This window comes from Lipotes vexillifer, unplaced genomic scaffold, assembly GCF_000442215.2.
Source record: "Lipotes vexillifer unplaced genomic scaffold, Lipotes_vexillifer_v1.1 scaffold1129, whole genome shotgun sequence".
NCBI classification, from domain to species: Eukaryota; Metazoa; Chordata; class Mammalia; order Artiodactyla; family Lipotidae; genus Lipotes; species Lipotes vexillifer.
In genome coordinates, this window is record NW_006789022.1 from 1,733,362 (window position 1) to 1,760,539 (window position 27,178).

The 27,178-nt window shown below is 60.2% G+C and overlaps 1 protein-coding gene across 1 annotated transcript; it reads left to right on the forward strand.

The window, feature by feature from the left end:
* The first annotated feature begins 4,363 nt into the window (after positions 1-4,363).
* CDC42BPG (CDC42 binding protein kinase gamma) lies at positions 4,364-25,021 on the forward strand. Its single transcript, XM_007462039.1, has 37 exons — positions 4,364-4,523; positions 7,072-7,163; positions 7,246-7,329; positions 8,004-8,099; positions 8,412-8,560; positions 9,081-9,174; positions 9,428-9,628; positions 9,754-10,002; positions 10,445-10,524; positions 12,489-12,586; positions 12,681-12,761; positions 13,035-13,126; positions 13,228-13,407; positions 13,811-13,903; positions 14,041-14,165; positions 14,243-14,315; positions 14,507-14,613; positions 14,700-14,814; positions 15,028-15,176; positions 15,257-15,345; positions 15,658-15,710; positions 15,794-15,892; positions 15,984-16,043; positions 17,639-17,744; positions 18,042-18,175; positions 18,258-18,397; positions 18,492-18,573; positions 19,242-19,458; positions 20,418-20,480; positions 20,604-21,203; positions 22,217-22,314; positions 22,396-22,480; positions 22,585-22,705; positions 22,843-22,960; positions 23,115-23,238; positions 23,360-23,445; positions 24,965-25,021. The coding sequence occupies exons 1-37, from the start codon at positions 4,364-4,366 to the stop codon at positions 25,019-25,021; spliced, it is 4,650 nt and encodes a 1,549-aa protein (XP_007462101.1).
* The last annotated feature ends 2,157 nt before the right edge of the window (positions 25,022-27,178 follow it).

Below are 27,178 nucleotides of genomic sequence, written 5' to 3' on the forward strand. Positions count from 1 at the left end.
GGGGGGGGGGGGGGCCCACCCACTGCCTCCGGGCCCGCACAGCAGCTCTGTTTTTACACTGGGAGGTTCCAGGTGAGAGCAATAAACATTTCTTCTGCTCTTTGATAAACCAAGGGTTAATCATGACTCCCACCCAGTGCCCTCTTATTATCTCATGTGGGCTGGTCAGAGGACTTGCTCAAGGCCACCAGGTTGTGGCAAGGTTAGGAAGCCCACCCATCAGTCCTGCCCCTCAGCATTCAAAGCAGCACCTCAGGGCAGACAGGCAGGAGTTCGAATCCCAGCTCTGCCACTTGCTGGGGCTCAGCCGTACTCTCCCCTCAGGTGTCCGATGCAGACAGTGACCCCAGCTTCCCAGAGGCAGGGCCCATGGATGCCCGACTTGAGTGGCCACCTTTCCTGAGCACCTCGGGGAGGCCGATCAGGGTGTGGGTGAGGGTCGGTGCAGGGAGCTCAGCTCCCCACGCAACTCCCAGAACAAAGCAGGAGGGACCCACCCTTCCCTAAAGCAACTCGCAGACTTGGTGGCGCCCAAGGGCCAGAGGGGTGGGGGCCGAGGGGGCTTGGGCCTGGCTTCCTGTGCTCCCAGAGGGATTGATAATTATAAAGCCACATGGGGCTGCAGCCGCTGTGGCCCTGGAGCCTGGGAGCCCCTGTGGCGCGTTAGAGCAGCACAGAGGAGGTTTTTGGAAGAAAAACCAGGATGATGAAATCACCATATGTCCACCCATCTGGAGTGTGGACCTTTCAAAGGACACATCCTTGGTGTGCTGGGGTGGGCAGGGAGTGGGCGTGGGTGGCTGCCAAGGACTGGGGTGGGGAGTGGGGATCCTCAACCCCACCCTCTGCATCAGCCCCTCCCCGCAATCCACCCCAGCAGACACACTTTTTTTTTGCTTCTCTTCGCGGCTTGCGGGATCTTCGTTCCCTGACCAGGGATTGAACCCGTGCCCTCGGCAGTGAAAGTGCGGAGTCCTAACCATTGGACCGCCAGGCAATACACACATTTCAGCCAAACCTGGAGGCCTGAGCAGCAGTGCAACTCTACATGAGCTCCCGACCCTCCAACCACGTGCTCCTCCTAGAGAGACAAGCTCTAGCCACTACTGCAGGCTGCTCCCTGTACCACTTGCCACCCACTCCTGAGCTGGGGCAGTTCTCTATTGCGTACAGAGACAGAGATCCAGAGAGACAGAAGTCACTCAACAGTAGGCAGGGCTGTAGGATCCCACAGCCACTTCTTGTTCTCTGGCTCCTGGGCCAGGAGTGGGGCGCTGCACTTCCGTTGTGGCCAAGGGCAGGGGCGGCCTGCCATTCTAGTTAGCCCTGCGGGACTATATGCTGAGAGCAGCTTCGGGAGGCAGGGCTGGGAGAGGCTCATCCTCAGCCACCTGCGCTGAACCTTGACCTTGGGCAAAGGAGAGCCACAGACCAGGGTCTGAAGGCCTAAGATGTGGGTACAGATGTGACAGACCCTGGAGCCTGCCTTGTGTCTGGGCCCCTCCTAGACCCAGAGGCCTATGCTATGGGGGTCAGAAAACCTGGGTTCCCTGCTTTCCCCTGGGCTCTCACCTTCCTCCTCTTTGGGGTCCCCCCCTCATCTGAACCGTCCTTCCCTTCTGCCAGGCCTGGGTCATTAAACTGACAGTTCCCTTTTCTCACTGTCTAAGACCCTCCTCGGAAGCCTACATACATCGAGTCCACCGCAGTCTGGCCTTTCCCTGTCCCGTCCCCAGAGTCTGGATGCCACACGCTGCCCTTCTGCTGCCAGGCACTGGTCTAGGCCTGGAACCTGGGTAAGGAGCTTGAGGCCGGCACTACCCACCACCCACCTCCCACCTCCCCATCCTCAAGGTATTAATCTGTTAATAAGGGAGGGAAATAATAACTTCCTCCTTCTGGCAGGGCCCTTGTGAAGATAACAGATCTGCATTCACTTTGAAATGCTAAGAAGCACGTAGGAATGCAAGTCTGCTGCCCTCAGGGCTGGGTGAGAGCTAATGCCAGCACCTCAGTGCCAAAGGGGCTCAGAGGGGAGAGAGGTTATGGAGGAGGTGGCCCTCCAGGAAGCAGTGACCAGTGACCAGTGAATAATGACGCGGTGGGAAGAAGGGGATGGTGGAGGTTTCCTGCTCAGACTCACTCATCCCTGGAGCACCCACCCACCCACCGGTCCAGGGCCCCACACACAGGATCAGAGGACAGATCTGCTTAGCAAAGCAGGCCCAAGTGCCGGAGCTGTTTCTGACAGCAGGGGAGGACTGGCGGCTTGTCGAGGCTGGAACAGAATGAGTCTTGAGGGGCATTCTGGCCTTACAACTGCAAAGCAGTGGGTAGGGAGTCTGACCCGACCCCCTTTTATAGACAAGGAAACTGAGGCTTGGAACAAGGATGTGACGAAAAACGAATACAGGACCAAATAGAATCATGTACCAGATGGGCGTGGAGTGCCGAGGGCCAGTCCCAGCTCCGCCCCATGAAGACCCCAGCAGGACACAGTTTTTGCTGTCTGGGGCTCCGTTTTCCCTCTGCTGTACTATGTGGGGACAGAGTCTGAAAGGCCAGGGGATGATGGACTTGTTTGACAACTTGGCATTCAGAGAGGCTAAAGGTCACACAGGGGCCTCACCAGTTGGCCCTTGACTGCGGATCCTGGGGGACATGGTAGGGTGGAGGCGGGGGATCAGGGTGTCCAAGAGGGGCAGGGGAGGAATGGCCCATCTTCCACCCTGGACCCTCTCCCTCCCTCCCTTTAGCTCCCCAGGAAATGGAACTAGTTGGTCCTGTCCTGAGCACCTGGCCCTCCTCTGGTCTCTGGCGCCCTCCTGTGGCTGCAGAGGGTGGGAACCCTTCCTGTGGGCCCTTTCCCTGCCCCGCCCCCTTAAGGAGGGCCTAGAACGCTTCAGGTGAGAGCAGGGAGGGCTCAACACACCATCCCGACCCTTGTCCCTCACCCCCCCGCCAGGAGACACAGAGGCAATGACAGCATCCTCGGATCTGGGTTTGAATCCTGACTCCCCTCCCCCACCTGACTGACGGGTGAGACAGCCCGTTGCACAGACCTTGGGGGCTGCCACAGCGCAAGTCTCTGAGGAGATCAAATGGGAGACCCTGGGGGAAGCCCCCTGTGTGCTGCTAGGGATGCTCAGTTCAGCTCCTCAGAACTTCATAGAGTGCCTCCCCCCTCAACACTGGCAAATTAACTCTGTACGGACTCAAGAAGGTCCCCATCTGAGGGGGGAGGCAAATCTCCAAAGAGATTTTTTAATGGAAGAATTTGTTGTCTGAAGCCACTAAAATGCCCCACCCTTTGGTCCCTCCTCTTGGACAGCCCCACAGCCCCACGGCGTCTGGTCCAGCCCAGCTGAAGACAGCTGGACAGAAGTCAGAAATATCACTGGGCAGAGTCAGTCCCTCCCCTCTCCCACCTCCTCCAGCCCAGCCTCGACCTCTCCTTGGCCCTCACGTTCCAGGCGGGCCTCCCAGGCTTAAAAAGCCTGTGGCGACATTACCAGCCCCGCCCCACTCCAGGGTCTAGCTGCGAGGCTTCCTCACCCTCAGCCCTTCAATTCACCTTCGTTCTTCCCAAGCCTCAGTGTGTCCATCTGCCAAATGGGTGTAACCATCCCTGCCTCACCTACCGGTCTCCCAGGTCGGCTGTAACGATGCAAACAACATTAAATCAGAAACTAGCCAGTTTTTTGGAGGGTGTGCCGAGAGGCCGGTATCCCGGGGAGGGAGCAGACTACAACTCCCATCCGGCTCCGGGGCCGCGGGAGTCCCCAGCCCCTCTCCCCGCGCTGAGGGAGAGGCTGCCCCTGTTCCAGGGGACGAGGGAAGCTGCAGTGTCCTGGGCATCCCCCACCTAGGATAGGGGCCGGCGAGAGCCATGGTGGGCCTGGGCCTGGGGCTGCAAGAGGATAAGTGCGGCCGTCCGGGCCGCGATGGGACACCCCTTCCCCCTCTCCTCCCCCTCCCCCACCCCGCCCCCTCTCCCCATCCCCACCCCCCATCCCCCCTACCCCTAACCCACCCCGCCTTCCTTGCTCCGCCCCGCCCAGGAGTTACTCTTCGGGGCCCGCCCCCCCACTTCCTGGCCGGGAGTTGGGCCCGCCCCCGCGCGCCTCCGCCCTCCCACCTTCACCTCCAGTCGCGTCTGCCATTGGCCGGCGCACACCTGCTCGTCCGTCGGGGGGCGGGGCGGAGGGTGGGGCGCGGCGCCCAGGTGAGGGCACGCAGGCGGCTCCGGAGGAAGGTGACAGCGGGGAGGGCGGGAGGGTGGGGGGAGGACGCGCGGACCGACAGACGGACGGACCGACGGGCAGGCATGCGGGCAGCTCGACTCTAGACTCCAGCCGCAGCCATGGAGCGGCGGTTGCGCGCGTTGGAGCGGCTGGCGCGGGGCGAGGCCGGCGGCGGCCCGGGGCTCGACGGCCTCCTGGATCTGCTTCTGGGGCTGCACCAAGAGCTCAGCAGCGCCCCCCTGCGGCGGGAGCGCAACGTGGCGCAGTTCCTGAGCTGGGGTGAGTGGCCAGGGAGGGACCGTGGGGGGCTGGCCCGAGGGACACCGCGCCAGGAGCCTCTCCCTCCGTGCTCCACGCCCACAGATCCTCCCGCGGGGAGCCGCACTCCCACAGGTTTCCCCCCCTCCCAGACGACCAGCACTGGCCCTGATACGTGCCACCTGACCCCGGCCCTCTCAGTCACCTACACACCTTACCCTTATTCAGATTCACACACACACTTGTTCCCACTCCCAGAACCTGGCACGTGTGCACCACACACATCTCACTCAGACACACAGAAACTTGGCCCCAGATGTAGACCCCAGACACATGTACACAGTACACGCTCCACACAGAGTCACCTCATGACCTGTGAGAACACAGCCTCTCACACGGAGACCCCTGTGCATGTGACCCACTGACAAACATGCTTTCTCTGGCTCCCACATTCCACAGACACACTGAGACACTCACGTGCAGCTCCTGGAGAGACCCAGGGAACCCTGCCCACCCCCGCACCCACGCTGGATCTGATACACACTTTTCTGCTTCCGCTCACAGATCCATAGGTAGTGCACACTCGCAGGCATCCCCTGCCCACCCCACCCCACACTTCCATTTTCCTGCACACCAGACCACCCAAGACTGGACACAGGAACCAACTTCAGACCCTTTGTGCACAAGCGGCTGCCCAGGCCTCCTGAGGGCTGCTCCCCAGGGCTGGGGCAGGGGGCTGGATGGAGGTGGGTCTGCACCCCTTCCTGGCATTGACTCATCTGAGTCACTGGGAGTGGCTGGCCTGGGATGACCCTGAATCCAGTGTGGGCACTGGTGCCACCCCCAGGGCTCCCTGGTCACGCCCGGCCAGGCCATGGGGGAAGGACATGGGGGCCTGGCTTGGAGGGCGAAGTGAGGCGAGTGTTTGCCCAGTGGGCAACTAGCATTCCTGGCACTCCTGAGATCTGGGCCAGCACCAGGCCCAACCTGGCACGGTTAGGGGCCTGTGAGACATGCCAGTGAGTTGGGCCCAGTGCCAGCCCTTTCCTCTAGGGTGAGGGCAGTCAGAGGGCCCCTGCCTCTGCTGCCCACCTGTCTCCCCGGTACTCCTGCACCTTATGTGTGTGTGTCTGACTATGTTGTCATCACGCCCTGTGATACCCACACACACGTGTGCTCCCTCTGCCTGCCTCTGGCACCTCTGCCCTGGACCCCAGCGTGGGGGCCTGTCTGTTGACATCTCCCCAGGTAACTCACAGAGCGGTGACTCACTCTGCTCCTGCCTCAACTTGTCCCTGCTCCTGCCCAGAGCCCCCATCCGTGCAGCAAGGCAAGGGGACTGGGCAGCCTGTCCTGGGGGCCTGGGTCCTCCTGGCTATAGGCCCCAGGCTTTGGCCCCTGTCTGGCTGATGGGTAGCCACCCTCACCTCGGGTTCCCCCTTGCAGACCTGCAGCTGCTCCTCCCCAGCTGCACACATGGACCCAGGAAAAAGACAATTAATTTCTGTAATGAGGTTTCCACACCACCCATGCTGGGGGGGTTCTGCCTGATAAACCTGTGGAGCAGCTCTCTGTCCCAACCACAGACCTGCCCAGCTGGCAGGGAGTTTACCTGCTGGCAGGGGGAAACTGAGGCAAGGAGCCAGACTGTAGCTGCCCCCAACCCCTGCTGCGCCACCTCACCTCCCTAAGTTTCCAGGTCCCAATTCTCTCCCACAGGCCTGGGGCTCCTCCAGGCCTAGAAGGGCCGGGGAGTGGCTGGACATGTCCCTCCTGGGAGTGTCAGGGACTCTAAGGAGGAGGTTCGTGGCCAGATGCAGGTCCAGAGAGCGAGGCAGGGCTCAGAGTCGTAGGGCTGGTCAGGCCTGGAGGAGATCCTGAGCACTCACACCCTCAGGTGCCAGCGTCGGGCGCCAGGGGAAGGTGTTTTGGCCCTGTTTTTGAGTCTTGTGAGAACCTGGGCAGACCTCACTGTGCCTCTGGCCTGAGGAGGCCCCACACGGGGAGCACAGAGCCTGCCCGCCCAGAGCCCCGTAGAACCATGCCCTACCTGTCCTCCGGGGCTGCCCCAGGCCTCACACCAGCCAGGTACCTCTGTGCCTACAGAGGGACCCACAGCTCCTCAGTGGCAGAGAAGCCTCTCTGGGGACAAGGAATGTTGCCGGTCCAGTTTCCCAAGACAGGCCCTGGCCTGGTCCTGCTAAAGGGCCAAGAACTGTGAGCTGGGGGTGGGAATGGTATCCCCATCATTCCAGGGTGACCTGGCCAGCCATGGTCAGCCCCCAGGCTGGGGAGAACTACAAATCCCATCAGCCCCTGGGATAGAGGCCACCTGGAATCTGGGGACAGGGGTCCAGGGAACCATGGATTCCGGGGGGCCAGGTAGTCAGCCAAGCCAGGACCCCACCTTCCACGCTTCCTGATCGTGGCTGAATGGGCTGCAGCTCCTGTCAACCTCTTGGCCACAGGCCATCCCTGGGGAGGTCATCCCTGCCCTGGCCTTGTGGGAGCTGCAGGTGAGAGAGGGCCTCCCTGCAGGCTCTCTGAGCCCCACTTTGTGTGCCCTCAGTCAGTCCCTTCATAGCAAAGGTGAAAGAGCTACAGCTGCAGAGAGATGACTTTGAGATCTTGAAGGTGATCGGCCGAGGGGCCTTCGGGGAGGTGAGCAAAGGGCCTTGGGGTAGCGGGTAGGAGGGTGTTTGCACCCAGGCTGGACTGACCTCAGTGCTCTCTGTGGCCTCAGGTCGCTGTGGTGAGGCAGAGGGACAGTGGCCAGATTTTTGCCATGAAAATGCTGCACAAGTGGGAGATGCTGAAGAGGGCCGAGGTCAGTGTTGCGTCTGGGGGAACTCTGGGTGGCTACAGGCCTCTGAGACCTGCAGGGGAAGCGGCCGGGCATGGCTGCCGAACAGGAAGAGGATCCACCCCCAGCAGCGCGTATTCCTCCTATCCCTTCCGCACAATAAGCCTTTCTTAGAACAAGCAGAATTGTTCCCATTTTCTTCCTTATTTTTTTTGGCCACGTTGGGTCTTCATTGCTGCACGTGGGCTTTCTCTAGTTGCGGTGAACAGGGGCTACTCCACGTTGTGGTGCGCGGGCTTCTCATTGCGATGACTTCTCTTGTGGAGCACGGGCTCTAGGCATGTGGGCTTCAGTAGTTGTGGCTAGCGGGCTTCAGCGTGCAGGCTCAGTAGTTGTGACGCATGGGCTTAGTCGCTCCACGGCATGTGGGATCTTCCTGGACCAGGGCTCGAACCCGTGTGCCCTGCATAGGCAGGTGGATTCTTAGCCACTGCACCACCAGGGAAGTCCCCCCATTTTCTTTATGATAACACTGAGGCCCAGAGCCATAAAGCACGGGCTCAGGCTCACACAGGTGACCTTGATCCACATTCCTAGACTTACTGAATCTTCCTCCATCCCCTGAGCTGGCAAGGTGGGGTTCCTGGGCTCCGATCCCACCCCCCTCCCTTACCCCCTGTGCCCCAAAACTGTTGCAGACGGCCTGTTTCCGGGAGGAGCGGGACGTTCTGGTGAAGGGGGACAGCCGCTGGGTGACTGCTCTGCATTACGCCTTCCAGGATGAGGAGTACCTGGTGAGGATGCTCAGCAAAGCTGGAGGGGGGTTACCTAGGGACAAAGGAGAAGGCTTTTGGGGGCCAGAAGCACTGATCCAGGAAGAGAGAGACCCTCCTACTGGGACCAAAAGGCTTCCACTCCCCACCAGCTCAGGCCTAGAGCCTCCTGCCTGAGGTTTGGCTGGGAGCTGGCTGCCCCAGAGTTTCTGGGAGACACAGCCTTGCCTTCCCAGAGCCCTGTGGAACCCCTGTGAGGCAGGTGGGAGATGGGTCCCTGGGGCAGGTGCCCCCCCGCCATCTGATTCTTGCCTCCTGCCCACCACCTTCTAGTACCTGGTGATGGACTACTACGCTGGAGGGGACCTCCTCACTCTGCTGAGCCGCTTTGAGGACCGTCTCCCGCCCGAGCTGGCCCAGTTCTACCTGGCCGAGATGGTGCTGGCCATCCACTCACTGCATGAGCTGGGCTACGTCCACAGGTGGGGTCCCCAAAGCCCCTGCTGCACTTTCAGTCCCTGTTGACAGCTCTGGGGGCAGCTGACCCATAAGTGCCAAGCGCTGTGCTGGGTGCTTCGTATGCACAGAACCTTTGAATTCTCACACCCAAAACCTTGTGTGATGGGAGTGGCTATCATTCCATTTTCCAGATGAGGTAGTCAGGGCTTAGCACAGGTAAGCACCTAGCTCATAGTGACTCAGCCAATGGGTGGCCGAGCCGTGGGTTGCACTGGGGGAGTCTGACTTCTGTGTTCCCCACGGTACACTCAGCTGCCTCCAAGGGTCGTCCTTATGGGTCCCTCTCCCCAACTTAACCAACTTCCTTCTTGGGAGCCAGGAGGCCTGGCCACCATCCTTCCCCCCTCCCACACGTGGGCACACTGCTCACATGTGGATGCAGGAACATGTGCGAGCATACACACACTCGCACACCCAGGCATGTGCCTAAATGCACATCCACATGCACAGATCAAGCCCCTCACTCTCCCTGTCCTCCCCCAGGGACGTCAAGCCGGACAATGTCCTGCTGGACATGAATGGGCACATCCGCTTGGCCGACTTTGGCTCCTGCCTACAGCTCAACAACAGTGGCATGGTAAGGGACCCCGCCCTAGATGGGGACAGAGGAGAACCTGGCTGGGAGAACTCCCAGGGGAACGGGAGTCACCAGGCCTAGTGCAGGTGGCATCAGACTCCCAGGGGAAGGAGGGGCTAGGCCTGGGGCCCAGGTGTGGGCACCATGCCAGCCAAGCCCTAGGGAGTTGGGGTGCTAGGCCCAGACCCGAGGCCGTGGTGAGGGGCCGAGCCTGAGGCCATGGTCATGGCGTCTTCAACACCACCACCCACAGGTGGATTCGTCGGTGGCAGTGGGGACGCCCGACTACATCTCCCCTGAGATCCTGCAGGCCATGGAGGAGGGCAGGGGCCACTACGGCCCACAGTGTGACTGGTGGTCCCTGGGGGTCTGTGCCTACGAGCTGCTCTTTGGGGAGACGCCCTTCTACGCTGAATCCCTGGTGGAAACCTACGGCAAGATCATGAACCATGAGGTCTGGCCACCAGGCCCTGGGGTTCTGGGAAGGCAGCGGGACTCCTGAGTCTGCGAGGTTGGAGATGCCCGGAGGCAAGGGTGGGATTCTGGACACTCACCTGCACCCCTCCCCCGGGCCTGCAGGACCACCTGCAGTTCCCCCTAGATGCGCCCGATGTGCCGGCCAGTGCCCAAGACCTGATCCGCCAGCTGCTGTGCCGCCAGGAGGAGCGTCTGGGCCACGGAGGGCTGGACGACTTCCGGAACCACCCCTTCTTCGAAGGCATAGACTGGGAGCGGCTGGCGACTAGCACTGCCCCCTACATCCCCGAGCTTCGCGGGCCCATGGACACCTCCAACTTCGACGTGGATGACGACACCCTCAACCATCCGGTGAGTGGAGGGGCCCACAGCAGTGGGGAAACTGCCTTGAATCTTAGTGGCTATGGGACCCTCCCCCGCACCGCGAAGTTTCCCAAAGCAGTTGCTGGGCTGGGGATGAGGCCTTCAGACCCCAGAGACTCATGGGAGTTATGGTTCACCTGCACTGAGGTGGGTTGTGCCAAGTGAAGGTCCTTTGACCACAAGTGTCATCCTGTTAATCAGAAATCATAAGAAAGAAAACTCCCAGCAGCACCTGGGAGGCCGGAACCTCAAAGACTTATGGGAGTTGTAGTCTTTTGTGGGTGGGGGGGGCTGTGTTATCCCTCTAGGTTCCCGCCTGAGCAGGAGGAGGTTGGCACTCGGTCCCAGGGGGTCTCCTGGGTCTCAAACCTCCGCCTGGAGCTGTACCTGTTACAGGTACAGAGCTGTACCTCTCCTTCTCCTCCTGCAGGGGACCCTGCCACCACCCTCCCACGGGACCTTCTTAGGCCACCACCTGCCATTTGTGGGTTTCACCTATACCTCAGGCAGGTGAGTCTAGTCCTCACACACCTTGTGGGAAGCTGGGGTCTGCTGGCCTGGAGAACACCAGGAGCGTAGCCCATCAGGACCCTGGGAAAGTAACCAACTGGCCCACCTGGTATCCACATGAGACAGGTGCTGGGGAAGTGTGCTCGAGCCCTCAGCTGGACAGTCCCCCATGCCCTCAAGGTCCTGGTGCGGCTATGCCTCCTATGGGTCCTGCCCCAGCATCTGGCCCTCACAGGACCCTCCACGGCTGGCTGGGCGAGTACTGGACTCGGAGCCAGAGGCCTAGGACCACTCCCCGAGCCTCACTTTGTATCCCTATAAAATGGGCAGGATGCTCTCAGCCCAGTTCCATTTGTGGGGCTGGTCTGAGACTGCAGCGAGGTCCTGGGGGAGTGGGAGTTGCAAAGTGTAAACAGATGCGGATGCATCTGACCCTCACTCGTGGAGCGCTCACTATGTGCTGGGCGTGGGGTCCCCTGGGCCCTTATCACTGAGTCCTCTTGACGGCCCTTGGAAGAGCCCCTAGCATCACCTGCATTTTCCTGTGAGAAAACTGAGATTCTGATATGTTCAAGGTCACACAGCTTGTAAGGGCCAGGGCTGGGGCTTGAACCAGGACCCGGGGACCCTGGAACCACTGCTCTGGGCTGCTGCCCACACTAACAGCCTGGGGCCTCCTAAGGGCAGGGTCTGGTCTTGATTGTTTTTTTTTTTTTTTTTTTTTTTTTTTCTTACGCGGGCCTCTCACTGTTGTGGCCTCTCCCGTTGCGGAGCACAGGCTCCGGACAGGCCCAGCTGCTCCATGGCACGTGGGACCCTCCCGGACCGGGGCACGAACCCGTGTCCCCTGCATCGGCAGGGCCGGGGGCGTGCCCGTGTGGACCTCTTTTGGTTGATCTTGTTTGGGACTCTGTGCTTCCTGGACCTGAATGTTGGTTTCCTTTCCCAGGTTAGGGAAGTTTTCAGCTATTATTTCTTCAAAGAAGTTTTCTGTCCTTTTCTCTCTCTTCTTCTTCTTCTGGGACCCCTATAATGCAAATGGTCATGCACCTGATGTTGTCCTGGATGTCTCTTAAACTATCTTCATTTTTATTTTATTTTTATTTATTTTTGGCTGTGTCAGGTCTTAGTTGTGGCATGTGGGCTCTTTGTTGTGGGGCACAGGCTTCTCTATAGTTGTGACATGCAGATTTTCTCTCTCTAGTTGTGGTGCATGGGATTCAGGGTGTGTGGGCTCTGTAGTTTGTGGTACACAGCTCTAGTTGAGGTGTATAAGCTCAGTAGTTGTGGCACATGGGCTTAGTTGCCCTGTGACATGTGGGATCTTAGTTCCCTGACCAGGGATCAAACCAGTGTCCCATGCGTTGTAAGGCAGATTCTTTACCACTGTATCACCAGGGAAGTCCCTGTCTTCATTTTTTTAATTTCTTTTTTTTTCCCATTTAGCTTGCGTTATTTCCACTACTCTGTCTTCCAGTTTGCTGATACATTCGTCTGAATTATCTAATCCCTGTTGATTGCTTCTAGAGTATTTTTAATTTTTATTATTGCATCCTCAGCTCTCTCTGCTACTTTTTATGCTTTCTAACTCTTTTTTTTTTTTTTTTTTCCTTGCGTTATGCGGGCCTCTCACTGTTGTGGCCTCTCCCATTTGCGGAGCACAGGCTCCGGACGCGCAGGCTCAGTGGCCATGGCTCACGGGCCCAGCCGCTCCGCGGCATGTGGGATCTTCCCGAAACGGGGCATGAACCCGCGTCTCCTGCATCAGCAGGCGGACTCTCAAGCACTGCGCCACCAGGGAAGCCCTGGTCTTGATTGTTTTTATTCCCAGCACAGAGCCCAGACTTGGGTACAGAGCTGGTGCATAGTGGGTGTTTCTTAGGTGAATGAATGTTTGCATGCAGAAAAATGGAGGAGGCTGGGGGCTGGTTCTCTGCCAACTCTTGTTGCCCTGCTCTCCCCAGTCTGGGCCCTGAGAGCACTTCTGAGCAGTTGGCTGCCCTGGAGCGGAAGCTTCGCTGTTTGGAGCAGGAGAAGGTGGAGCTGAGCCGGAAGCTCCAAGGTACGGGGGAGCCGGCTGGGCTGGGCAGGGTGGGTCTGCCCCGGGGGCTGCCACTGCAGAACGAGCTCCTCACCTGCGGGTGCCCCCAACACAGAGGCTCTGCAGACCCCCTCAGACCCTCGGGAACTGGAGCAGCTACGGAAGGAAGTGCAGACTCTGCAGGGCAGGCTGTCAGGTACCCCCCAGCACCCCGTCTCTTTCCCCTCTACCCTCACCTTGGGGGCCGAGCTGTTTTCCCAGCACACCTGAGTCCAACCTGGGTTCCAGTCCAGCCCCTGTTCTGTACGTACGTGCTGTGTGACCTTAGGGAAGCAGCTGAAACTCTCTGGAGTCTGCGTGTAGAAAATGGGCCGAGCTGGGGTGAGGGTCCCGTGAGATACTGCACGTAGAGTTCCTGGCTGAGGCTGGGCTCTCAGCATGTGCGGGTCTCAGTGACAATTCCTGGCAGAGACGCCGAGGGACAGCAAGGTGGACGGACGCCCGGCTGGTAGCCCAGGCCAGGACAGTGACGTGCAGCAGGAGAGAGACCAGCTCCTCCAGGTAGGGCTTGGGGAGGTGGCTGAGTGGCCCGGAGTTCGATGCTAAGGAGGTCCGTGCTCTGACTCCAGGCCTTGCCCTCCCCACCGCCACGTGGACCCCAGGAGCTGGTCGAGGTGCGGGCGGGGCTGCAGGCGCAGGAGCAGGAGCTGTGCAGGGCCCAGAGGTGGCAGGAGGAGCTGCTCCGGAAGCTGCAGGAGGCCCAGGAGAGAGAGGTGGCCATGGCCAGCGAGACCCAGGCCCTGAACTCCCAGCTGGAGGAAGCCTGGAATGCCCAGAGGGAGGTGAGTGATGGGTGGTGGGGGGACAGCAACAGGGCCCTGCCCCCAGGACCTCTGTTGTGGCTGGAGGAAGGCTGGGGAGTGCCGGGAACACCAAGTGCCTTTGTACCCCCTCTGTGGCTGGCCGAGGCCTGAGCGAGGGAACAGGTAGGGTGGGCAAGGGTCCCATGCCTCCGCTCCTGCTGCAGTCGGCAGAGCCTGAGAGTCTGGAGCAAGGCCAAGAGTTGGGGTGGACAGGGGCTTCCCCGGCGGTCCAGTGGTTAGGACTCCGCGCTTCCACTGCATGGGGCGCGGGTTTGATCCCTGGTCGGGGAACTAAGAGCCCACGTGCCGCAAGGAACAGCCAAAAAAATAAAAGAGTTGGGGTGACAAGGTCAGCACTGGCTGCCTCTGCACCCCATCCCAGCTGCAGGCCCAGGTGGCCACCCTGAGCCAGGAGGTGACGCAGCTCCAGAGACGGCAGGAACGAAGCCTGGAGAAGGAGCCTCCCCAGATCAAGGTGGTGGGGCCTTACCCCCTGCCAAGCGGCACTTCTCTTGGCCTGACTCCACTCAGGGTCCTCAGGGCCAGGCTCCAGGGGTAGGGTGGGCCATGGCTTCTTGGGCCCCTGCCCTGATCCCTCTCCATGTCCTGCAGACCATCTACACCGCCTCTGAGACCAACGGCACAGGATTGCCTGAGGGCAGCAGGCCTCAGGAAGCGCAGCTGAGGCAGGAGGTGGCTGCCCTGCGTGTGCAGCTGGAGCAGCCCCACGGCCACGGGTGAGCTGGGCAGCTGGGGCAGGGGGCAGGGCGAGGGCCTGAGCTGGGAGTCACGGAGTCGTCCTCGTCGCCCGCAGGCCGCGTGGGAAGGAGGAGGCTCTGTGCCGGCTGCAGGAGGAGAACCAGCAGCTGAGCCGGGAGCAGCAGCGGGTGAGCAGGGCGGGCAGAGGGCCGGAGAGACAGGCAGGAGGCGGGAGAGAGGTGGGAAGCCGGCAGGCCGGGTGGGCAGAGCTGCCGGGGCTGCGGGTCAGCCATAGTGGGTGAGCGAGGGTGGACACGGGTGGGCCTCAGGGGCGCTGGGGCCCCTGGGGGCTGAGCCCTCCTTCCCACCGGGCCCCCAGCTGGTGGAGGAGCTGCAACGGGAGCAGCAGAGCAAGCAGAGACTGGAGGGCGCGCAGCGGGAGACGGAGAGCAACTGGGAGGCCCAGATTGCCGACATCCTCAGCTGGTGGGTGCCCCGGGGCTGTGGGTGGGGGCTGGGCCCAGGCTGGGCTGAGGGCACAGCCCCTGACCCTGAGCCCCCTTCCCAATCAGGGTGAATGATGAGAAGGTGTCAAGAGGCTACCTGCAGGCGCTGGCCACCAAGATGGCCGAGGAGCTGGAGTCCTTGCGGAACGTGGGCACCCAGACTCTCCCTGCCCGGCCGCTGGTGAGCCCCGGGGACACCCAGGGGGAGGGGTGGCAGGAGCCGCACTCCATGGGTAGGGACGCTAGCTCACAGAAGATCAGGGACCTGCCTAAACTCACACCGGGTCAGGGGCAGAGCTGGGGCTTTGAGCCTGGCCAGGTGGTGTGGTGGGAGAGGGCCTCTGAGGTAGCCAGGCCCTCGGGGCATCTCACGATGATTCCCCCTGGCCGCCAGGATCACCAGTGGAAGGCACGGCGGCTGCAGAAGATGGAGGCGTCGGCCAGGCTGGAGCTGCAGTCAGCACTGGAGGCCGAGATACGGGCCAAGCAGAGCCTGCAGGAGCGGCTGACGCAGGTGCAGGAGGCCCAGCTGCGGGCCGAGAGGTGAGACCACGGGCAGGCACTGCGAGGGGCCCAGGACCCACGCGGAGGCCTGTGGCGAGCTCTTGCCTGGTTCTCCCCAGCCGTCTGCAGGAGGTCGAGAGGCAGAACCAGGGCCTGCAGCAGGAGCTGGCTACCCTCCGGGAGGAGCTGCGGGCCCATGGGCCGGGGGGTGAGTGGCCATCTGCGTGCCTTGTCCTAGAGCAAGTCCTCTGCTCCAGGTCACCAAGGGAGTCCCACGACAGCCTGGCCGGGCTGTGGAGACAAGAGTTTGTTCCAGACTCTGCTGCCTAACCCACTATCTGCTAGCTAGCACTTACTGAGCACCTGCTGTTTGCCAGCCCCCCAACCCTTCCCGGCCTGTGGTCATTTCCCCATTTTACTGAGGTGGAAACTGAGGTCCCCGCCCTGGCCCCTGGTTTCCTCAGTGACAAGTGTTAGGGTGGAGTCCCTGGTCCCAGTGACCCATGCCCTCTGTTTGCAGGCACCAAGCCCTCAAACTCCCTGATTCCCTTCCTGTCCTTCTGGAGCTCAGAGGTAAGAACGGTTGCAGGGCTGGCTGGGGCAGAGTCCCAGGGGAGGACCAGGGACCTTGACTCTGCCCCCATCCCATTCCCCAGAAGGATTCCACCAAGGACCCCGGCGTCTCAGGAGAGGCCCTGAAGCCTGGGCTGGAGCCCGAGCTGAGGCCAGAGGGCTGCCGCAGCCTGCGCCTGGGGGTGAGGACCGACAGGAGACCCGCAGTTGGGGCGGCTGGGCCCCACCCTCTGCCTGTGCATGGCTCACCTGTTTGCTCGCCCTCCCTTGCAGGCTGTGTTCCCCAGAACGCCTGCTGCTACCACACCCCCTGCAGAAGGTCCTCCTGCAAAGGTCAGTGCCCAGCGGGGCAGAGCGGGGGCACCAAGCCATTCTGCCAGGTCTCCAAGGACCCGCTTGGGTTCCCCCCACGTGCGTCCTGGCTGGCAGACTGCAGTGGGGCTGGCGGTGGTGGCAATGAGTTTTGTTTTGTTTTTTTACATCTTCAGTGGAGTATAATCTCTTTACAATGGTGTGTTAGTTTCTGCTTTATAACAAAGTGAATCAGTTATACATATACATATGTTCCCATATCTCTTCCCTCTTGCGTCTCCCTCCCTCCCACCCACCCTATCCCACCCCTCCAGGCGGTCACAAAGCACCGAGCTGATCTCCCTCTGCTATGTGGCTGCTTCCCACTAGCTATCTACCTTACGCTTTGTAGTGTATATATGTCCATGCCTCTCTCTCGCTTTGTCACAGCTCACCCTTCCCCCTCCCCATATCCTCAAGTCCATTCTCTAGTAGGTCTGTGTCTTTATTCCTGTCTTACCCCTAGGTTCTTCATGACATTTTTTTTTCTTAAATTCCATATATATGTGTTAGCATACGGTATTTGTCTTTCTTTTTCTGACTTAACTTCACTCTGTATGACAGATTCTAGGTCCATCCACCTCACTACAAATAGCTCAATTTCGTTTCTTATTACGGCTGAGTAATATTCCATTGTATATATGTGCCACATCTTCTTTATCCATTCATCCGATGATGGACACAGGTTGTTTCCATCTCCGGGCTATTGTAAATAGAGCTGCAATGAACATTTTGGTACATGACTCTTTTTGAATTATAGTTTTCTCAGGGCATATGCCCAGTAGTGGGATTGCTGGGTCATATGGTAGTTCTATTTGTAGTTTTTCAAGGAACCTCCATACTGTTCTTCACAGTGGCTGTATCAATTTACATTCCCACCAACAGTGCAAGAGGGTTCCCTTTTCTCCACACCCTCTCCAGCATTTATTGTTTCTAGATTTTTTGATGATGGCCATTCTGACTGGTGTGAGATGATATCTCATTGTAGTTTTGATTTGCATTTCTCTAATGATTAATGACGTTGAGCATTCTTTCATGTGTTTGTTGGGAGTCTGTATATCTTCTTTGGAGAAATGTCTGTTTAGGTCTTCTATCAAACTCTTAGAGGAAAACATAGGCAGAACACTCTATGACATAAATCACAGCAAGATCCTTTTTGACCCACCTCCTAGAGAAATGGAAATAAAAACAAAAATAAACAAATGGGACCTAATGAAACTTAAAAGCTTTTGCACAGCAAAGGAAACCATAAACAAGACCAAAAGACAGCCCTCAGAATGGGAGAAAATATTTGCAAATGAAGCAACTGACAAAGGATTAATCTCCAAAATTTATAAGCAGCTCATGCAGCTCAATAACAAAAAAACAAACAACCCAATCCAAAAACGGGCAATGAGTTTTGAGTACGACCACAGGCTTGCTGGGGCTCAGAGTTCACACTGCCACCTGGCTCAAATGCACTGGTCTTGCGCGAACCTCAGGGTGGCTGGGTTGGTGGCAGCGGTGGGGGCGCGGGGCGGTGCGAGGCCCTCGGAGGCCGGGATCAGGCATGGGTAATGTGCGTGTCCCCTCCCCAGCCTGGCTCACACACGCTGCGCCCCCGGAGCTTCCCATCCCCCACCAAGTGTCTCCGCTGCACCTCGCTGATGCTGGGCCTGGGCCGCCAGGGCCTGGGCTGTGACGGTGAGACCCTCACCCACTTCATCCCCCTGCACACCAGCCTCCCATGCGCCAGCCACAGCCCCTAGGTGGAGGGAACGGCAGTGGCCCCAAGCCTGCCACACCCAGGCGGTTTCAGCCCAGGCCACTGGCGCCTCCCGGTCAGCATTTCCCACTGCTCCGCTTTCTTTTTCTTTTCTCACTTTATGGGGAATCCGTGCCAGGCCCGAGGGGAGCTGGGGCTGGGAGTGCCCAGGGTCCCGGGTCCGGGCTGTCCGCACCCCACCTCACAGCACCCGTCGGCTCCCGCTTTCCCCACAGCTTGCGGCTACTTCTGTCACTCGACTTGTGCCCCACAGGCCCCACCCTGCCCCGTGCCCCCTGACCTCCTCCACACGGCCCTGGGAGTGCACCCTGAAACGGGCACGGGCACCGCCTACGAGGGCTTCTTGTCGGTGAGCCAGCACTGGGGGAGGAGGAAGACGGGCGTGGGTGGCTGGGCCCTGGCAGGCCCTCCCACGCCTGCTCTCCCCCCAGGTGCCACGGCCCTCGGGTGTCCGGCGGGGCTGGCAGCGAGTGTTTGCCGCCCTCAGTGACTCACGCCTGCTGCTGTTTGATGCCCCAGACCCGAGGCTCAGCCCGGCCAGCGGGGCCCTCCTGCAGGCACTGGATCTGAGGTGGGTGCCAGGCGGTAGTTTGGGGCAGGGGATGTGTGGGTCAAGGGGGCAGCCGGGGCCGTGCGACCTCTGACCTGCTCCATGAACCTCCCAGGGACCCCCAGTTCTCGGCCACCCCTGTCCTGGCCTTGGATGTTATCCACGCCCAATCCAGGGACCTGCCCCGCATCTTTAGGGTGAGTTCGGGGCGGGGGGGAGGGTGATGGACCAGACCTCTATCTGCCTCTGTGTTGTCCCCACTCCAGCCACTTTTCTCCATCTCCATGGTTGCCCCCTTCCTCCCGCCCCCCTCGCCTCCACGTGGATGGCTACAGTGGCTTCCGCTCTGGTCCGTGGAGCTACACTTCATCCTGCAGTGCAGTTTTCCATATATGAAGCTGGTTGTGTCCTGCCGCGTTTAGGACGCTTCTGCGGCTTCCCATCGCCCACAGCGTGCTCCTAACCGTAGCCTTGAGGCCCCACATCTCTGACCCTACCGGCTCCCTGCCCCTCCCCCACCTCAAGCACTCCGGGTTACTCCACTCATCCCCCAGGCTCCAGCAGAAATGTCTCTTCCTCTGGGAAGTCGTCTTTCACTGCTTAGCCTGGGTGAGGGGGCCCCACCCTGTGGTCCCACGATGCCCCATCCTTCCCCTCCAATGGCACTGGTCCCAGGGCTCCGGAGTCGTCCCCATGCTTGTCTGACCAGCCCACCTGGCCTATCACCTGCTGCAAAACGGCACCTAGCACTGCCCCGGGCAAGCCGATGCGGGTGCTAATAAGCATCAGCCCATGGAGAGAGGGACGGGAGGAAGGACGGCTGGCTCTTGGCCCTCTGCCCCCCAGCCTGGGTCCCCGCCCACAGGTGACGGCCTCCCAGCTGACGGTGCCGCCTGTCACGTGCACCGTGCTGCTGTTGGCGGAGAGCGAGGGTGAGCGGGAACGCTGGCTGCAGGTGCTGGGCGAGCTGCAGCAGCTGCTGCTGGACGCGCGGCCCAGGCCCCGGCCGGTGTACACACTCAAGGAGGCCTACGACAACGGGCTGCCGCTGCTGTCCCACGCGCTCTGTGCCGCCATCATCGGTGAGCCTCACGCAGAGGGGGCGCCGCCCAGGCAGGCTCGGGGGAGGAGTCCCGGCCTGCCACGGTCACTAGGGTCGCTGTCACTGCCCAGTCCCTGCAGCCCTGAGCTGTGGACTCTCCTGCACATGTCCTCCTCCCCACTCCTCTGGGCACAGCTGTGTGATGAGGGACCTGGGCTGAGGGTTGGGAGCCTGGCTTCTGCCACTCCATTTCTCTGCGCCCTCCTTTCTCCTTTTTCTAAAAGAATCTCAAGTGAGCGAAAAGAGCAGAGGCTTTAGGAAGAGATAAAGGAGGGTTCCGCTCCTGACTCTTACCAGCAGCCAGGTGACCACGGGGGAGCCTCACACTGTCTCCTGTGGGGCTGCTGTGTTCAGCCAGGAGCCTGGTGCACCGTGGGGCCTCAGTATCGGACAGCTGGGGAACAGGAGAGGAGGCTCCCTGGCCTCCCCCAGCAGCCAGGCCCTGAAGCAGCCCTGACCCGGCGGGCTGGGACCTCTCCCTGCAGTCCCTCAGGACAGGAGCTACAGGAGCCACTGCCCGCGTCCTCCAGGTCCCCTGTGTCAGTCTGGAGCCAGGGGACAAGGGCATTTATGGAGCAGGATTGCCGTGAGCTTAACACTCACCCAGCACTGCATCTCTTCACAGCCTCGGCAGCTGTGTGAGAAAGGTTAACCACTATTATCCCCGTCTTACATAAGGGGAAACCAAGGCTCCGAGAGGTGACGTGACTTACCCCAAATCCCACAGCTCGGGGTGGGGGGGGCCTCTCACCCTGTCTCCTGTCCCCGTGGCCCTTCCCTATTAGAGCCAGTCCAGACTCTGGGACAGAAGGGTCCAGTGATGCAGGGACAGTGCCCTCAGGAGAAACCTAAGCTTAGCAAGGGCAGGCGGACTGCCCAGTCTTCTGCCTATGGAAGGACCTTTGGACACCTGACCCTCTCCCTCCCTCCCTCCACCAGACCAGAAACGGCTTGCTCTGGGCACTGAGGAGGGGCTGTTTGTGATCCACCTGCACAGCAACGGTACCTACCAGACTGGGCCAGGGTGGGCGTGGGTGCGCGTCAGCCCCAGGGGACAGAGGAGGCTGGGCACCGACCCGCTCCTCACTGACCTGCCGGTGACACTCTCCCTTGCCAACCCCACAGGCATCTTCCAGGTGGGTGAGTGCCGGCGGGTGCAGAGGCTGGCTGTGAGCCCCGCCGCGGGCCTTCTGGTCGTGCTGTGCGGCCGCGGCCCCAGCGTGCGCCTTTTTGCCCTGGCCGAGCTGGAGAACGTGGAGGCATCAGGTGCCAAGATCCCCGAGTCTCGAGGCTGCCAGGCCCTGGCAGCCGGGCGCATCCTGCAGGCCTGCACCCCCGTGCTCTGTGTCGCAGTCAAGCGCCAGGTGCTCTGCTACCAACTGGGTCCAGGCCCGGGGCCCTGGCAGCGCCGCATCCGCGAGCTGCAGGCACCAGCACCTGTGCAGAGCCTGGGGCTGCTGGGTGACCGGCTGTGCGTGGGCGCGGCTGGCGCCTTCACCCTCTACCCGCTGCTCAATGAGGCTGCGCCTTTAGCGCTGGGAGCCGGTCTGGTGCCTGAGGAGCTGCCCCCATCCCGCGGGGGCCTGGGCGAGGCCCTGGGCGCTGTGGAGCTCAGTCTCAGTGAGTTCCTGCTGCTCTTCACCACCGCCGGGGTCTATGTGGACGGCGCCGGCCGCAAGTCCCGCATCCAAGAGCTGCTGTGGCCAGCAGTGCCCACGGGTTGGGGTGAGGCATTTGGAGGGCCAGGCTGGGTGGGGCCCGACGCCTGCGGTGTAGCCCACATGTTGGCGGAAGACAGGGCCCTGCCCAAAGTCCTGAGCTTGGATTTGGAGGCCAGCGTGTGTCCTCCTGCCCGACCACGCCCTCGGTGGCTTGCACGGGATCTTCCTCCCGTCCCTTAGCCCATGCTCTTCCCCTGCCTGAAATACTCTCCTTTTCGTACCTGGCAGACTCTTAACCGAGTCCAGCCCCAGTGGCAGCTCAGGGCCTAGAGCTGGTAGGCCCTCCAGAAATGACCCCCATGATTGCTGTCATTATCATTACAGCTTTCACACTCCCTCCCTCCCCCCCACAATCGGTCCTTTGCTCCTTTTTGCTGCCCCACCTCTGTTCACACCTCTGCCCTGGCTCTCTGCACCTTCTGGGGGGGGGGGGGGCGGCAATTCTTCATCACATCCAGTACCCAGCCCAGGCAAGCGCACCCCGGAGGCTATGAATGTTTGGAGGAATGAATGAATGAATGGACAGGGCAGCGGGGGAGTCTCACATGTCCACAGGTAGCTGGTGTGATGGGCTACAGCCTGGAAGAGAGGGACAGCACTCCTTTCATGAACAATCGCCCGTCTGGGGGTGAGGCCTGTGGGTTGGGTCCAGACTGCTGGGGGCCAATTCCCAACTCTCACCACGGAGTGAGACTTAGCTCTGGGGTTTCCGTTGCCTCATCTTAAGTTAGGGGCAATAATACCACCTGTCCGGAGTTGTTTGAGAATTAAAGGAGGAAAAATATGCAACATGGTTAGAACTAGGCCTGACGTGGCTAGAGTGAGTGCTCCCTGATTGTTATCTCTAACTTGCTATGGAGGTTGGGTGGGGCAACCGGGAGAAGGACCTTTGGTGGGGCGTGGAAGTTATGGGGCTGTGACAGTACACAGGGTGTTCCTGTGATAGGGAGGGGGAAACAAGCCCAGAGAGGTGCCTCACTTGCCTGGGGCTGCACAGCACAGTTTCCCACTCTACAGGTTATGCAGCCCCCTACCTGACAGTGCTGAGCGAGAATGCCATCGATGTGTTTGACGTGAGGAAAGCAGAATGGGTCCAGACGGTGCCACTCAAGAAGGTGAGGGCCTGCTCAGATCCCTGGGGCTGGACTGGGGTGCAGTCGGGTAGTATGGCGTGACCTCTGTGTCTGCTGCCTCAGGTGCGACCCCTGAACCCAGAGGGCTCCCTGTTCCTCTTTGGCACCGAGAAGGTCCGCCTGACCTACCTCAGGAACCCGCTGGCAGGTGAGGGAGAGTGGGGGTGGGAGGAAGGGGTGTGACCCTGAGCACCAGCTGACTGGCGCCGCGGGATCTTGTGAGCACCGCCCAGCTCTCTGCTTCTCCTGCAGATAAGGACGAGTTCGACATCCCCATCCTCACCGACAACAGCCGGCGCCAGCTGTTCCGCACCAAGAGCAAGCGCCGCTTCTTTTTCCGCGTGTCGGAGGAGCAGTTGCAGCAGCAGCGCAGGTGCGCGTGCGTGGGGCGGTAGCTGGGCGGGACCTCCTACTCTTGGGGGCGGGACGAAGCACGAGCCTGGCTGTCCCGGAGAGGGCAGGGAGGTGTCACCTTCGCCGCCTCCCTCCCTTCACCCCTTCCCCCTGTAGGGAGATGCTGAAGGACCCTTTTGTGCGCTCCAAGCTCATCTCAACGCCCACCAACTTCAACCACCTGGTGCACGTGGGCCCTGCAGACGGAAGGCCCAGCGCCAGGGACCTGCCCCTGGTGAGTGTGAGTCCTCTGGAGCCAATCCCAAGCCTCCCTGGTGAGTCTGAGCCAATCACCGTCCTCTGCTTACTTGGGACCCGGGATCTCAGGGCGTCCAGGCCGTACGCAGTTCATTTGACCAGGTTCCAGCCTTCCACCCTGTCCCCAACAGGCTCCGGAAGAGAAGGGCCAAGGTGCCCGCAGCTCTGGCCCGCAGCGGCCCCACAGCTTCTCCGAGGCCCCACGGCGCCCTGCTTCCATGGGCAGTGACGGCCTAGCTGGAGACGCGGACCACAGTAAGGACAGCCTCACAGCCTCCACCACCTCTGCGTCCCTCCCCCGTGTTTCAATCCCCTTTGGACCCTTCAAACCTGACCCTGGATTTTTGTCCCCTTGCTCATCCTGCTCCTGGAGCAGTGAAGAGGAAGCCTTGGACGTCTCTGTCCAGCGAGTCGGTGTCCTGCCCCCAGGGATCTCTGAGCCCCGTGGCCTCCCTGATACAGGTGAGCCAGTGGGGGCTTTCCCTTTCCCCATTCAAAGGCAGGCATTTCTGTTTCGTGCTGGGCCCTGTGCTGGGACCTGAGGCCAGAGAACAAGCTGAGCCCATCCCTGCCTTGGATGCTAAGAGATGCTGACTCTCCCCTGTCTCGCCCCTTAGTGGGTCCCAGCAGGGGCCTGGAAGCAGGTCAGCCTAGGTCTGACCGTCTTGGCTCTGACTGTCCCAGCAGTGTGGCCCCAGGCGAGGTGCCCAGCCTCCCTGAGCTTGTCTCGCCTGTAAAATGAGGTTATTGTTATGAGACCTGTAGGAGGTACCTGGCACAAGGGGAGAGCACCACAGCAGGGGAGCTCTTGGATTTCTTTTTTTGGCCACACCACATGGCTTGCGGGATCTTAGTTCCCCAACCAGAGATTGAACCCAGGCCCTCAGCAGTGAGAGTGCAGAGTCCTAGCCGCTGGACTGCCAGGGATTTCCCACTCTAGGAACTCCTGTGGGCGAGAGGTCAGAGGAGGGAGCAGTCCACTCTGGCTGGGGACCAGGAAGATCTAAGGACTTGGGAAGGCTCCCACTCCCCCTCCAGCCATGTCTCCAATTGCCGCTCCCACTGCAGCCACACCAAGCCACTCAGAGCCCTGGGACCACCATGTTCTTTCACACCTCCAAGACCTTACCCCTGCTGTCTCCCCTGCTTCTCTTGAAATGCCCTTTCCTGTCGTCCACCTGATTAAGGCCCAGGCCATCTTCAAGGCTCTGCACCACTGTCAGCTTCTCCGGAGACTACTTGGCTGCCTGGTCACGTGGTCACTGCCGCCCTCCTCCCTCCACCTCCTAACTGTTGATCCTGCTGTGCTGTGATTTTCATCTGGGTTCCCTGATTGTGGGGGTCAAGTTTGTCTTCTGCTTGGAGTAAAGCCTATTTGTTGATTGAATGTAGAATGGAGTGAATGAACAAAGGGGCTTTGCTTTGGGCTCCAGAGTTCAGTAGGATTTCCTCAGGCTCTTCTCACGTACCCCTACCCCACCTCACATCTGACCTCCTCCGATGGCCCTGCTGCAGCAAGGGATGTGTCCTGGGGAAGCCTCTGGGAGGCACTGACCTGGTGAGGGAAGAGTCCTGCTTCCTCTTTCTTTCCTTTTTTTTTTAATAAATTTATTTATTTATTTATTTATTTATTTACTTTTGGCTGCGTTGGGTGTTCGTTGCTGTGCGCGGGCTTTCTCTAGTTGTGGCGAGCAGGGGCTACTCTTCGTTGTGGTGCGCGGGCTTCTCACTGCGGTGGCTTCCCTTGTTGCGGAGCACGGGCTCTAGGCACACAGGCTTCAGTAGTTGTGGTGCACGGGCTCAGTAGTTGTGGCTCGCGGGCTCAGTAGTTGTGGTGCATGAGCTTAGTTGCTCCGCGGCATGTAGGATCTTCCCGGACCAGGGCTCGAACCCATGTCCCCTGCATTCGTAACCACTGTGCCACCAGGGAAGTCCCCTGCCTTCCTCCTTCTACCCTGACTTCCTTCTGTTTCCACTCCAGGTCTCAGAACGGCCCCGGAGCCTCCCCCCGGCCCCTGAATCTGAGAGCTCCCCTTGACACCCTCCGGCGGGGCCCAACACCCAATCCCAGGACCGAGAGACGCGAGAGAGCAAAGAGCTTGAGGAATGCCATATTCCGGCTGGTCCGGAACGTGTGGAAATTCGGACTCAGGGCGGGCCTGGCCCGGGTTGCGAGGACAGGGCCTGGGGGGATCTGACTCCCAGCCCTCATCCCGCCCTTCGCTCTGCTCCCAACCCCAGCCTGTGCTAGCCATGGGGAATAGGATGGCCCCCTTCTGCCCTGGGGGCCCCTCTGCGCCAGTGCCCGGGGTGATTTTGCCAAAGCTCTCACTTCCAGGGCCAAAGCCCCAGGAGTCCTGTGAGCAAGAGTCCAGAAGAGGGACAGAGAGGGGCCAGAGCAGCCTGGGGTCGCGGCTGTGGACTGTCTAGCCTCCGAGGAGGTTGGGTTGGGGCATACCCCAGTCTTGCTCAGGGTCAAGGCAGGAAAGACAGGCTCTAATCCAGAGGAAGAGGTAGAGAAGGAGAAAGAGGATGTCGGTGAAGGAGGTGAGAGAGGCAAGGGGGAGGAAAGGGAGTGCAAGAGGAGGGGAGAGTGATTGGGAGGAGGTGAAAGCCATCCAGAGGAGACGGAGAGAGGGAAAACGGAGGAGCGATGGAGAAGAGAGAGGCCAGAGGAGAGGGTGGAGGGAGAGGGAGCTGGGAGAGCACGGGCACAGGCGCCTGCTGTCTGGGGGGTCGGTGGGGGTGGGAAGAGGGAGGGGCTCTGCGAGCCAACTGACGTTGTTGTCGTCTAATCTGTCCAGGAGGAAGATAAGTCCGAGCCAGGGATGGGATGGGGGGGTATTTATAAGGGCTACTTGGTGGGAGATGGGCACCCTACGGGTTTCCAGGCACACTCTGGCCCTTCGCAGAAAGGCGGGGGGTCCTTTTTCTCAAAGCTTCAACCACCTGTGTATTAGGGGATCATAGGGGCATTTTATTATTGATCACAGTCATTATTATTGTTATTATATTACTGTTTTTATTAAACCTCCCCCTACTGATGAGTAGGGAGCAAAATAAGTATTTATCTCCTCAAATGCCATATTCCCGGGAGGGATAGACCCTGACACTCTGTGAGGCAGTAAGAAACCAATAAAGGCAACTTTGTAAGCTGCTGGCCTCCCCGCCTGGATCTGTCTTCCTGGGGTTTAGAAAATGGAGGGAGGAGTGGGGGCATCAGAGACAGCTGAAGGCCAGGCTGTATTCCTGTATTTCACAAATCGGATGATGTTCACATGGGGGTAAGTGAGGAGAGTTTAAAAGGGAAGGGACGGGGCTTCCCTGGTGGCACCGTGGTTAAGAATCCACCTGCCAATGCAGGGGACACGGGTTCGAGCCCTGGTCCAGGAAGATACCACATGCCACGGAGCAACTAAGCCCCTGCGCCACAGCTACTGAGCCTGCGCTCTAGAGCCACGACTACTGAAGCCCACGCGCCTAGAGCCCGTGCTCCACAACAAGAGAAGCCACCGCAATGAGAAGCCCGCGCACCGCAACGAAGGGTAGCCCCTGCTCGCCACAACTAGAGAAAGCCCATGTGCAGCAACGAAGACCCAGCTCAGCCAAATAATTAATATTTTTAAAAGCGAAGGGACGGTTTACAAAAGTGTGGGCAGCATCAGGGGAACCCACCAAGGAGTGGCGGCGCCCTGAGCCCCGACCGCAGTGAGGAGCTGTTATCACCCCCAGGTCAGCCGGGCAGGAAAAGGCAGGTGTTACCCTGCAGGAACTATGGCTCTCAGTAGAAGCACTTGGCCATGGCCAAGCAGGAAGGCAGCCCAGGAAATTAATTCCTCCACCTCACTCTACTCCCTCTCTCCCATCTCCTGCTTCCTTTTGTCCAAACCCAAGCAGCAGCCAGAGGCCCCTAGAGCTGAGTTTCTGCAGGTCTAGAGGGCAGCCTTTGGGGTCCAGAGCAGGGTGGAGATGGGAGGAAGTGGATCTGAAGAGTACATCCTGCTGCCCTACCCAGGTGAGACTGCTGAGAGGAGTAGGGGGAGGGGAGGTCTGGGAGGGATCTCACTTGTTCTAATCTGGGGTGTCCATGGCTGGGGGGGACCCAGGCCTTGAGGTTGGGCTGGGTGAGGCAGGAGGATAAGTGCTGGGATCAGGGCAGGCTGTGCCCTAAGGCTTGTGGAGGGCCCTAAAGGTA

Excerpts from the sequence above, each read along its gene's own strand:
- CDC42BPG (XM_007462039.1), top strand. The coding sequence starts at position 4,364 with ATGGAGCGGCGGTTGCGCGCGTTGGAGCGGCTGGCGCGGGGCGAGGCC. Across the intron at positions 8,100-8,411 it reads TCCAGGATGAGGAGTACCTG|TACCTGGTGATGGACTACTA; the intron begins GTGAGGATGCTC and ends ACCACCTTCTAG. Across the intron at positions 10,003-10,444 it reads ACGACACCCTCAACCATCCG|GGGACCCTGCCACCACCCTC; the intron begins GTGAGTGGAGGG and ends CTCCTCCTGCAG.